The sequence below is a fragment of the Fistularia commersonii genome, chromosome 27 (assembly GCF_037954325.1).
Source record: "Fistularia commersonii isolate RoL2024-O1a breed Wild chromosome 27, RoL_Fcom_v1.0, whole genome shotgun sequence".
Classification (NCBI taxonomy): Eukaryota; Metazoa; Chordata; class Actinopteri; order Syngnathiformes; family Fistulariidae; genus Fistularia; species Fistularia commersonii.
Window position 1 is genome coordinate 4,396,949 of NC_141310.1, and position 12,688 is coordinate 4,409,636.

At 44.1% G+C, this 12,688-nt stretch overlaps 1 protein-coding gene across 1 annotated transcript; it reads left to right on the forward strand.

Moving 5' to 3' along the window:
- Positions 1–3,828: 3,828 nt before the first annotated feature.
- Positions 3,829–8,927, forward strand: rhcga (Rh family C glycoprotein a). The gene is made up of 11 exons (XM_086174560.1): positions 3,829–4,125; positions 4,517–4,709; positions 4,967–5,117; positions 5,776–5,923; positions 6,008–6,174; positions 6,319–6,456; positions 6,620–6,756; positions 7,253–7,377; positions 7,515–7,588; positions 7,722–7,795; positions 7,885–8,927. The coding sequence occupies exons 1-11, from the start codon at positions 3,900–3,902 to the stop codon at positions 7,916–7,918; spliced, it is 1,467 nt and encodes a 488-aa protein (XP_086030686.1). The 5' UTR covers positions 3,829–3,899; the 3' UTR covers positions 7,919–8,927.
- The last annotated feature ends 3,761 nt before the right edge of the window (positions 8,928–12,688 follow it).

The window sequence follows — 12,688 nt, forward strand, 5'->3', positions numbered from 1 at the left end:
AGTAAGATCTCTGCACAAAAAGACCTCAGAAACTGCTCCATATGCTTAAAGAAGAAGAAAAAAAACATAAACTAGAAGGATACAGTTCAAGCGGAGAAAACCGATTTACTAGAAGTCCTGAAATAGATAGAGGAAGACCAAACCGCAACAGTGAGGCCTTCGATCCTAACGCTTCAAGAGGAAAGCCAGAGGAGACAGTGGAAACTAGTCAAAGAAAACACTGGGCTTAGATTGTTAGAAAAACACAAATTCAGCATGGGTCTCGTCTGTTCAAAGCACCGGCATTTTTCACGCAATGCTTATTAATTCAAATATTTAAAGTGAAGCTCGTCCTATATGTTGTGTAAATGTTTCACCTTTCGGATGAGAGGCGTCTTCAGTTCAGCTGTTTTGCAGATGGTTAAGCAGTGGACGACCCGCCTGCCGCCTGGACGAGAGAAGGATTTAGTGCTCAAGAGTAACAACGCAATAAATACTACTGATGAAAATTGGCTTTTCCATTAAAACCGAGCTCAAAAACCACAACCTCGAGCTATATCTGTTTTCATCGAACAGGACAATCATCGTTAAGAAGTAACTAAATTATGTAATGTGCGGGGTGGAGTGAATATGTTGAGGAAGGAGGCTGATATCATCTGGAATGTTCTCTTCACAGGGCCCTGTCAAATGAAGGATCCTAAAACTGGAAACTCTGGACAGATAATCATCTGGATTAGGAAACCAAACCAGACAACAGATGTAACAAATGGCCAGTGGGTATGGAAATGGAATCCAATAATTATTGCCCTCAACGTGAATCATTTAGTTTTTAAAGTTAGTCAGGGCAGACGTTAATAGGAAGCTGCTGTCCAGTTGACCTTTACTTGCTTCAGGTCATGTGGTATGTTGGCTCGCAGAATTTGGAGGGTTTTTTTATCAGATGGTTTACCCACATTCTGTGCATTCTTTTTCAGACTGTAAGTCAAAGTGCTCCATCAAATTTGACTCTTGGAAGCTTAGTTTTTTTTTTGCAATACTAGCCAAACCTGCAGAAAAACAGACCTACAGAAAAAAGAAGAATGGTCACGCTGTAGAACATCTGATCGCAGGTCTGGGCTCCAGGAAAGAGCTGTTAGAATATCTAATAAGGTTCGGTACTTCGAACCAACCAATCCGTTTTTTAGAAGTTCCTCAATGTTAGATTAAAGATTAGGATATTGTGTACCTTGAGACATTGTAGATACTACTTTGAGTATTTTAACAGGAGCCCCCCTTTATATTTTCAAAATGAATTTCATTTAAATTGAGAGAAGGGACTAATTAAGATGTGGATTAAAATGCAGTTTAATGGCCTTGGGTTTTTTGGTTGAAGTTTTCCTATTTCAGACCGTTTTGTGTTTTTGTACCTCTGTGTCTCGTAGTGCCGCTTCTCCGTGTAAACAGGGTGTAAATAAGCCCTGGGCTTCCGCCTCTTCCTTTTGCGTTTCAAAAATCTTGAAAAATGTATGAAAAATAATTCATTTTCTTTTGTAACAATAGCACATTGGAATAAATCTATTCAATTCATTCAAATAATAACAATAATTATAATGTGGGACAACAGTTGGCATGAAAATTAGTATGGGCTGCCACTTTTACAGAAGACTAAAGTTCTAGTGACAAACTGTTTATAGATTCACGCAGACAATTTTACCTTCTGTATTTATTTATTCGTTTGTTTATTAGCTTTATCAGATCTTCTCTTCTTCAGGAGGAAAACTGTGACTAGACAGTTCAACTTTCATTTGTCCGAGAAGAATTTATGGCCAGAACTTCCGGCTTGTTTAAGGTCAAAGCAAAGTACATTGACATTTCTGACAAAAAGCCCTGACAAAAACCCCACGACCTGGGGATAGTCACATACTTTAACTTGCACTAAACATGGCCGCTTTTGCGAAGTGTCACAATCATTTATGTAATGACTGCTGTATAATGGTGATGTTTGCATGCCTTCCCGATCTCAGAGGCAAAGTCGGAGCGGGAACCTGGAGAGCAGGTCCCTGGAGTTCAGGTCTTTGGCACGTCCGACCTTTGCCGCACCGACTGGGGGACCGGGCGCGAGGCTAACAACCCCACTCTGTAAAACTACCGACCTGTTAGAGAAAATTGCAAGGAAGACTACATTATAAGCACTTTACCTGACGGAGGCTGCTGCTGAAAAGCGGCACGGTAACCGTAGCCGATGAAGCCCCATGCAGGGAGGTCGGACGTGTGAAAGGGAGTCTACTTGGACCGCAAACCACCATCTGTCCGGACACGCGGCGCGGAAGGAGCCGTCCAAGACTCCCGAAAAGGAGATGGGTAACTGTCATCGAGGAACTATTACCGACTTTCGCAAATGGTCCGATATGGTGGTAATGGTGCTAATTTCAATATGGAAGTTGATGCACACGGAGGCTGTGGTTGCCTTGTCAAAATGGGGGGAAGCTTGTTGACGTCTGTGTAGGTAATAACAATGTGATCGGAGGTGCAATCTCTCCTCGCAGAGAAATACGCAAGCTGACCTGGAACTTGCCGGAGTTCAATCACACTGGCGGCATCACAGACGACGACAAGAGACGAAGATCAGGACTCGATGTGAGAATCAAGAGAGGAGCCGATAGAGGCGGCGATCCCCATTCATTGACTGATTAATTAGGACTTATGCTCAGAGCGGAGCCGGCTGAGAATTGACATCGTGAAGTTTCCAAAGAGAGGAAATCACCACAAATGTAATCACTGTAGCGGCATCGCCTTGCTTTCTATTTCCAGCAAACTTTTCCCGTTTTTGTTATATCTGCACTATCACTGAGCGATGCATGGAATGAAATGTCCCGTATACATTTTGTGGATTTCAAGAAGGTGTTAGCAATACTTAATACTTCCTCATGATGACAGATTACACAACAATTTAATAGTGCTGTATAATGAAGAGGAACCTCTGAAGCATTTCCTGTAAAGTCAGGTGTCCAATCAGGCTGTATAATGACTCTTATATAATTTCTACTCATAACCGAGGTCAACAGGGAGGTCAACAACAGCTGATCAGCCAATGTCGTACAACGGATCTAAACAACACAACTAGTCGAGCGTGATTTCGCTGATGATTCGGCCTAAAAGCAACATGACCTACGGCGGAAGACTGACAGGCTGAACAGATATGCTAAAACAAACCGGCCTATACTGAACAGTTCCACCCGGACTATTATCTTGTCTATCAAGCGTCTGAACCCAGTCCAGATCACGGTCAACAATCAACAGCTTGCGGAGCTACAACAGCAATGTCAAGATGTTGTTACAAGACAAAAGCCATTTGAAATGACGGTAAAACCGGAAATAAAGATTAACGAGTATCAAATGAAAAGGTATGGTCCAGTCATTAAAAAAAAAAAAAAAAAAAAAAAAAAAAGCACTGAAAGAATTTGTCAATGTTAAACCTGTTATCCAGGGCTCTAAATCAGACTTTTTCTTTCTTGGCGGGTTTCGATCGTTCGTGTGTGGCTCATATCCACCAAAGTAACCTGTTTGATGGTTTTAAAATCAACTCGGTAACTCTAAACAAATGAGGCCAAGTGCATACTTTCCCCATATAATTTTGACTCACATAAAGTTTACAAGGCAACAAGTGTTTGTTCGCTGAATGATGAATTGTTGTTATGGTATGTCACCTGTTCTTGGAGGAATGTGTGGAAGTGCAGCTTTTTTGATAGCTTTACCTGGTAAATGAGCGGGTAGTCGTCTCAGTAAGGGGGAGGTGTGTCCATTGTATTTGCAAGATGAGCCAAGGGCCACTCCTCTTCCAAACTCCATATATACCTGCCCTTGGTGATGCTCCCGGCTAGCACGGCGGACGACAGCGCAGGCCGAGTCATCCTTGAAGCACCGGCAGAAAAAGCATCATCATGGGGAACTGCTGCGACACCATGTGCAATTACATCCCTCGGGGAAAGAACACCAACGTCCGCATCAGTCTACCGGCCGTATGCTTCGTCTGGCAGATTGCTATGATCGTCCTGTTTGGAGTTTTCATCAGGTATGATGAAGAATCGGACGCACACTGGCAAGAGCACAGAAGGACTCACAACATCAGCAGTGACATCGAGAACGACTTCTACTTCAGATATCCCAGTGAGTACAGTAACGGGCATTCGTGCCTCTTGGTTTTTAATTTGTATCACAGACCGACAAATGCAAATTGTGTACAAAAAATATAATCGACATCTTAATTATATATAGGTATATATGTGTTTATGCATGCATAATTACATATGTATATATGTTTTATTCCTTTTAATAGTGTAATTTCAAAAAAAAAATCAGCGATATTGTTTTCAGTGGAAGCCTGAATTACAACTGAATACATTTATATCTACAGTACTGAAAAGTGTTGAGCAATAGCTACTGTCCAGACAGGTTTTGATATTCTGTTAATCTGTAATTGATACTGTTGTGACACTGCACGGCCGCCTTAAAAGCCTCATCTGATACATCGGCCGGTAACCGACATGCCCATTCGCAGGTTTCCAGGACGTCCACGTCATGATCTTTGTTGGCTTTGGTTTCCTCATGACCTTCCTCAAGCGCTACAGTTTTGGAGGAGTGGGATTCAACTTCCTGATCGCCTCTTTTGGCCTCCAGTGGGCTCTTCTGATGCAAGGCTGGTTTCACTCACTGGATCACAGCACCGGCAAAATTTACATCGGGGTGGAGAGGTGAGCGTTCTGATTGTGCGTGAATCATTTTAACAAAAGGAGGGTTGAATTATGGTCAAAACGACCTATTGGATCAGTTCGATTGTCAGAGAGACTCCTCGGTACTCGATGTCTCGGTCTTTCGAAGGATGTGCTCGTCATAAGCCCTCGTTGGATCACGGCGCGTGACTTCTGTCCGAGGTGTTGATAATTACCCGGACGATCGAGTTTTTCTTTGAACACAGTGCGCAGGTTCAACTTGTTCTTTTCCTCCGCAGTCTGATCAATGCTGACTTCTGCTGCGCGGGATCTCTGATCGCCTACGGCGCATTGCTGGGGAAGGTCAGCCCAGTCCAGCTGATGGTTGTCACCCTCTTTGGGATCACACTCTTCGCTGTGGAGGAATTCATCATCCTCGACCTTCTTCACGTGAGTCACGCAAGTCACATTGCACATCGGCTGAGAATGCAGAATAGAGAGGAGTCATCGTCTCTCGTGTTTTAATTGCTGTTTCATGAGCAACATTTGGATTCAGGATTCTGGAACAAAATAAGGATTTATATGTTTGGCGACGCCTGAGGTAGCTGTAAAACATCGAATGGTTACAGAGACAGATATTTATTTTTTGTGTGCACACACATATGAACATGCAGACACACTCCACCATATCAGCAAGATTTTTTAAATATTTTATGCCAGCCACCACCTTGCCACATTGTTTATGTAGTGTAGCCTTGGCATAATGTCATACGCTGTTGAATATTAGGCGTGTTAATGTAACAGTGTCTCAACCAAAAATGTTGCACCCCAAGAATCTGCAAAGCATTGTTTCCTGGGCTTTCAGATGTCAAACAAACTCTGAGATTGTTTTGAAAAACGAAATTATTTGCTAAGGTACGCGTGTCGGTAATTGGCAAGCTCACCGAGAGCACAACCGGCCAATGACAAGGAGGAAATATTCAACCTCCTGCTGTCTCCACCTTACTGGTCATCTTAATGAATCACCCCTTCTTACATAATGCACTCCTGTTTCATTTTCATATAGCAGGCAGTTTCTAAAGCAAATTAATATTTATTATACCCACAGTGCAGAGATGCCGGTGGCTCGATGGTCATTCATGCCTTCGGCGGGTACTATGGTCTGGCCATCTCTTGGATTCTGTACCGGCCCAACTTGAACCAAAGCAAACGCCTCAATGGATCGGTCTACCACTCTGATGTATTTGCCATGATCGGTGAGTGGCCGGCTGTGCGTGCGCACACACACATACACACGTACATATCCAAACACACTCACCCCTGCTTCCTTTACATGGCAGGTACGCTGTTCCTCTGGATGTTCTGGCCCAGTTTCAACTCAGCCATCACCGACCACGGCGACGGTCAGCACAGGGCAGCCATCAACACTTACCTTGCCCTCGCCTCTTGTGTCCTCACCACTGTGGCCATATCCAGCGTGTCTCAGAAGAAAGGGAAGCTGGACATGGTAAAGCTGCAACGCTAAAAAGCTGCACGTGCACGAGGACAACGCGGTCAAAAGCTTTTCCTCAGTGTTAGAAGAAAACACCCCTGGCAAAAGGTTTGGGCATTTCTCCATTAATAACCAGCAACATCTTGTTTCACCTTTTAGGTCCATATCCAGAATGCCACCCTGGCTGGCGGTGTTGCCATGGGAACAGCTGCTGAGTTCATGATCACTCCTTACGGTTCACTCATTGTCGGTTTCCTGTGTGGCATCATATCCACCTTCGGCTACCTGTTTATAACGGTGAGCCCACGTTCAGTGACGCATAATAATTCTATTGTTTTCACAATTATATAGAATGTTCAGCGACGACACAATAGTACACTTTCCTGGGAAGGGGCTTATTAGTGAAAGAACTGCTCAGTTTTCTCAAATTTTTTTCAAAATAATATCTTCTTCATTGTAGCCCTTCCTGGAGAAGTACTTGAAGCTCCAGGACACTTGTGGTGTTCACAATCTTCACGCCATGCCGGGGATGCTGGGCGGCTTCACGGGCGCCATTGTTGCTGCGGCCGCCACTGAATCTGTTTACAGCAAAGAAGGGTGAGAAGATGAAAACATCCATGTAAACATTCCTCCACACACACAGCCGACATTATTCAATTATTCAACTGCAACGGAATTATTCCATAAGATCTGCGGTTAGGGATTTGCTTCACAGCAAGAAAGTTCCTGGTTCAATTCCGACATGGAGGGTCTTTCTTTGTGGAATTTTTAAATTCTGACTGTGTCTGCATGGGTTTCCTCTGGTTTCCTACCGCAAGTCCAAAAAATGCCGGAGGGTCATCGAAGATCCTAAATTGCCCAGATGTGCGAACGAGAGGGGCGAATGGTTGTATGTCTATATTTTGCCCTGCGATCGACTGGCGTCCGGTCCAGGTGTGAAACCCGTCTCTCGCCCAATGACATCTGGGATAGGTTCCTCCAAGGCTCTAATAGGCTCTTATTTCTAAACGATCCATTGCAGCGCTTTAAAATGAATTGACCTTTTAGAAGGTTGATTAAAACATCGGCTAATTCCTTTTTTTTTCTCTTCTAGCTTGATCAACACGTTTGATTTCGAAGGAGCCTTCGCAGACAGATCGGTGGGAACGCAGGGAGGCTTCCAGGCTGCCGGCACGTGCGTGTCCATCGCCTTCGGCCTCGTCGGAGGCGCCATCGTCGGTGAGTTCTGACGTTGTGTTGTCCGCCGTCGGAGGTACACGATCATTACAGCAAGAATTTTACATTTCCGACCACCGAGGCTGTCACAAAAATGGAGAAAAGAAAACTCGTGTTTAATCTTGTTTTTTGTTTTCCAGGTCTCATTCTGAGAATCCCCATCTGGGGCGATCCCGCTGACGACAACTGCTTTGACGACGAGGTGTACTGGGAGGTGAGTCTGCTCTTCTGCCACTAGATGGTATTCTTGCTCTGCAGGAACAGACCATGCAAGAACACGTGACTCTGTAATGACTACATAATAGATGCGTTTCTGGTGATAAAACCTGATTTTCTCTTGATTCAAGGTCCCCGAGGATGAGGAGACCATCCTTCCTGTTTTGGAATACAACAACCACATGATCCATAAGCACCAGGACATGTAAGCTCACACTCACGTTTCGTTTCAACTTCCCCGTTCCGTTTTTACTGGAAAATATAAAGGTTAAAAATAACCTTTCTTTTCGACAGATCCGAGTCAAACTTTTCTGTGGAGCAGAGTTAGAGCCATGAGGTGGACGAGCGCCAGGCACACCTCACCCCTGACCTTCACGCAGCTTTGAAACGCTGAACAGTTTAATGAACCATCATCAACAGGAGCAAATTGACAGAAAGGGAGGATTTTATTGATGTTTTTGTGATATTACATTTGTTTGGCTCCTCTGTCACTTATCACTTTGACCATGAAGTCAAGGGTGTCATATATTAGAAATAAGTTATGTCATGTTAGTGTCTGATTAATATGCTATATGATATATTATAATATAATATAATATAATACAATATATATATAATATAATAAGTGCTGCACAAATGATTGCATGAATGAATGGAGAGATGATTTTGAATCACAGCAGCAGAGGTGTGTCCAGATCCATGAAGTGTTGTGAGAACTGCAGAACCCCCAGTGTGAACTTCTTTAAAAAAAGCATGCCAGTTGTAGCTTATCTTATGTCTTTAAATGCCAGAGAAATCCAAGAGTTTGTTTTTTTGGTTTCGTGTTTAATTATTGCCATTTAAATATATCTATTTTCTATTTAATGTCCTTTAGTTTCTTGAAATATGGTCTATTTAAGTAGAGAAGAGGCATTTAGTGATCAGATGGATTTGTGTTGCCGGTTATCAGGCACACTTTGTCATTGTATCCCTGACATTGCTGTTTTCTTTTTAATTGTGTAAAATGTGTACATATATTTTCAAATGATTTTTTTTTTTTTTTTGTTCTCAATTATTTTTCCTTTTTCCTTTTTTTGTTTACATCACGTGCTCTCGCGATAGAAGTTCTGAGATTGTGTGAACACACATGACGGCTCGTATCACTGACAGGAAGTGAGCTCCAATGTGAACCATCGTCAATCACGTTTAACAACAAATACACTTGCAATATAATTTTCACTCTTCATTGCCATTTTGTTATATTCATTATCTGAGTCAAAGAAGGAGGACAAAAAATGCTTTATCCGACTGTAAAGAAATAGAATAAAATAAACTCATGGTAAATGAATCAGCTCGGAGCTGGTGTGAACGGAGTGATTGACGCGGTGGATCTTTGCTAAAAGATTTTTTTGAACTTTAACTTGTTGTTGAAAGTTGAAGTTGTTGAAATCATTTCCTTCTATTTGGTTCATGCACCTTCATGCTGTTACTTTTAAGCAACCCTTGAAAAGGATTATTGAATAAAAAAATTGGAAAAAAAATATCCTCCTGGAAACTCCTGGAAGAGGTCTGTGTTCCAGGGAGCAGATCTGGTCCAGACTTTGAATTAGCAAGTTAAGGCTCCATCGCTAACTGGAAGGCAAGACCAGAGCTGAATGCAGAGCTGGGATTAAGCTGATGACCCGCAATAATCATTGATAATTTGATAATAGCTGGTTACAAAAGTTAACCAAAAGTGGGTCCAGGGGCTTGTAACCCTGGGTGGACTCGCTCTGTTAAAGATGGGATACTTCATTTACTTTGCTATATTTATGCGGACCCTTATTTCTGTTGGTCTTAAACTGGCTATTCTTATTTTCATTTATCTTTGTCTTTTTTCGTTCGCAGTGGCCTCATGCATTTTCAATCTATTTCTGATTAACTGTAACTTTTACACCTATTTGCATCTCTTTTTAGTGAAGTAAATAATGTCATGTACGTCTCACCGGTGCACCACTGGTCGGTGCCGCCTGGCGTCCGAGCGAGTCACGGATAATCTGGCAGCTCATTTGAATTATTCTAGATAGAAATGTACTTTTTTAAAGTTGATTTTCCTCAAGATCAGTGACCTGGTAACAGCTTGCCTGATGGGCCCAAGAGGTTGACATGGTGGTCGATAAGTGGAAATAGGACTGTGTTTCACCTCCTTCAGTCATGTGACTCACTTGGCATTGTGTCACCAGGAGAGGCGCGGGAATGTCGTGCTGAATTTTTGCTCAATTTTACAAGTCGAACGAGATTAAAAGTGGGATCGGTGGGCGGCTGCGTGCTGGAGGTCACGGCGGGCTCCTTCCGTGCCTCAGATCTCCTGTTTCCATCATTGTGATGGTAATGAGGCCTGGACAAACACGGCTATTTCTTGACCAATCTCTTTGACTTAATGAACTTTAAATGCACTGGGTGGACGTCTGCATTGTCAGCTTCATTCAGTGAGCGGGTCCCTAAAGAGGAGCGAAGAGGTCAGACAAGTTAAAGCGCTGATGTTATCTGTGGCTCCCAAACCTCGGGGTCAAACGCCATCCATTCACCGGGTGTCACGTCACAACGTGACAAATGCCCGTTGAAAAGTGACATCACTTGTGGTTTATTATTAGATACTAAATCATTATCCAAAGAGGATTTTTTGGGGCTTTTCCTGGTTATTTTGGAGGAGCAGTTTTTTTAAATTTCCCATGAGTACAGTATTCATCTAAAGTGATGTCGTCCAGCCGCACTTGTAGGACTCAATAAAGCAACACTAGATTACCAGGCTGAATTAGGATTATTCAGTGAGGTCGATGCTTTTATTGCAAAAAATGAAACAGACGGATTAATAAGCGTCTTCATCTCTCCCTTCCTCAGCCTAATCAAGTCCTCCTTTTGAACGAGGAGGAGGAGGAGTGAGATGAGGGGCTGCGAGCATCACCTGGTCCATTCAATGTCAGCCGGTCAAGAGGGACTGACAAGTACTTGTCCACTTACTCCTCAGCTTAGGGATGGTTTGAGGAAATAGTTCATTCAGCAATTGCCAGAATGCTGTCGCAGCACGGCACGTCAGACCAGTCTCAGGACCGGCATTTTCTTTTAATCCCTCTCCGTTCTGGTATATGCCTCGATTGTTGGCCTTAGTTGTGCAGAAGACAATGTGACTACGAGAGCCTACTTTTTAAATTGAGCTTGTAAAATATTCATGGGTGTGATCTTTACACCGAAACCCCTTCTTTTGGAAACAAGTCCACGGCAAGTGCTTGTGGAATGAGGGCAGCGAGAGGCGGAAAAAAAAAAAAAAAAAAAAAAGATGTTTCTATTAAATAACTTTGCAGACAGGCCGTGCGGGGGCTCCATGCCAGGGGAGCGTGGACGTGGCTCCTCTTGTGAATCATATGACCCTGGGGAGAGTGTTTGTGAAACCACTTGGTCTGCCATTGTCCCCCTGGGACTGGCCTCCTCTGAAAAGCTGCAGAAGGCCTGTAATCAGATTAAAGGTTGCCGGGAAGGGGAGGAGGGATTTTGAGGAATAGCAAAGAGGCCGTGGAAGTTCTTCAACCAGTACCTGCCATTGAAGTGCAGAAGAGAGGCTAAATAACGCAGCAGGGGGGGAGGCGGGAGCCAAGCTGGAGGGACAAATTGGCCTGTTGTTGAAGGAGGATAATGGAACAATAAGGGAGGGGAGTATAATCGGAGAGTATGGAGTCGCAGAGAATAGGTGCAATGGGGAAAGGAGGAGACCGGAGGATACCAAAGGCAGTGGCCTCGTCCCATCGCGCCCCAGCAATTATATCACCTTTGTGAGCTGATTTGAGCTGGCCGCTGCCCATCCGGGCTGGGGCGGCCACGGCGACCGGCCCGCCGAGCCACCGGGCAGGTTCTCGGTCTAAATAAACCTCCTGGGCAGATCCCTCCGGAGCTTCGGCATCCGGATTATTCCCGCATCCTCCCTTACCGTGAGGAGACACACAGGAGGCTCCTCTGCTTTTCGCGATATAAAGTATTCTGTTGTTGTTTGTATAGCTTTGCCTGTGTGCGCATGTGAGAGAGAGAACATCATCGCCCGACTCCTCCTCAGCGGTTGGAGCGCGTAAAGCTGATGTAATATCACTCGACGTGCCGCCGACCGCGGAGCCTCCGTAGGATCTTTTCTGTCATTGTGATGGTTCATCAAAGGTCCATTGCCTGAACACCAGGCACCACTAAAGGCCAATACCTTCTTTTTATTCATCTGACAAGGGTCCATTTGGCGGGGTCAAAGGGGAAGGTCTCAGCGGGGGCGGGGGGACTCTGCCGGTGCTCGCGAAGAGGACCGGTAAAATAACTATTCATAGCGGGGAAGTGCTTTGATTTTAGCCACAAAGGCCACTAGTTCCCCGCCTAGTTTGAAAGAAGGAGAAATCAGAGCTGCTTTAATGCAATGCAATCCAAACTGAATGCTTTGGCTAATTAGGGGCTCCACCTGTCCCGTGTCCCCAATTAGCCGCTAAGAGATAATGTCCGATAATTTGAATACAATCCGAGTTATGTTTCCTCTTTACCGGATAAATGCTTACACCCATTTTTATATATAAATGTGTAATTACACAATGAGTTTACAGAGGTATTACAGAGGCGGCAGCGTGGTTCGTGCACACATATTATAGCATGACTCATCTGGTTAAAAACAAACAAGAACATTTTCTTCATGGGTAGATTTTTAGACCCCATTCTGCCATTCAAATGAATAATAAACTATAAATAAAAAAGCCATTTCCCTCAGAGGCCCCCGCAGATCTGCAGTCAATACTAAGAAGAGAGCAGAGGTGTTTGGGTTCTTTCAGGCCGGATTATTCAGAATCTTGATCGGCGCCCCGACACGTTACTGCCAGAAAGATTGAGGATTAAACATAGCCACATTTTGAGCTTGTGTAAAAGTCGACATCACCTGTCCACACTTCTACTAGACTTGGAAACGACTTGATTTTTAGAAACTTTGGAACAAGACCTCACCTCTGTTTTTGTCCTCACATCCTGCAGGTACGCAGAAGCGACGGCCACCACCGGGGGCAGGATGGCAACCAGGAGCGACCCGGAACTACAAGCACGCCGGCTAACACGGAGAAGGCGGGGG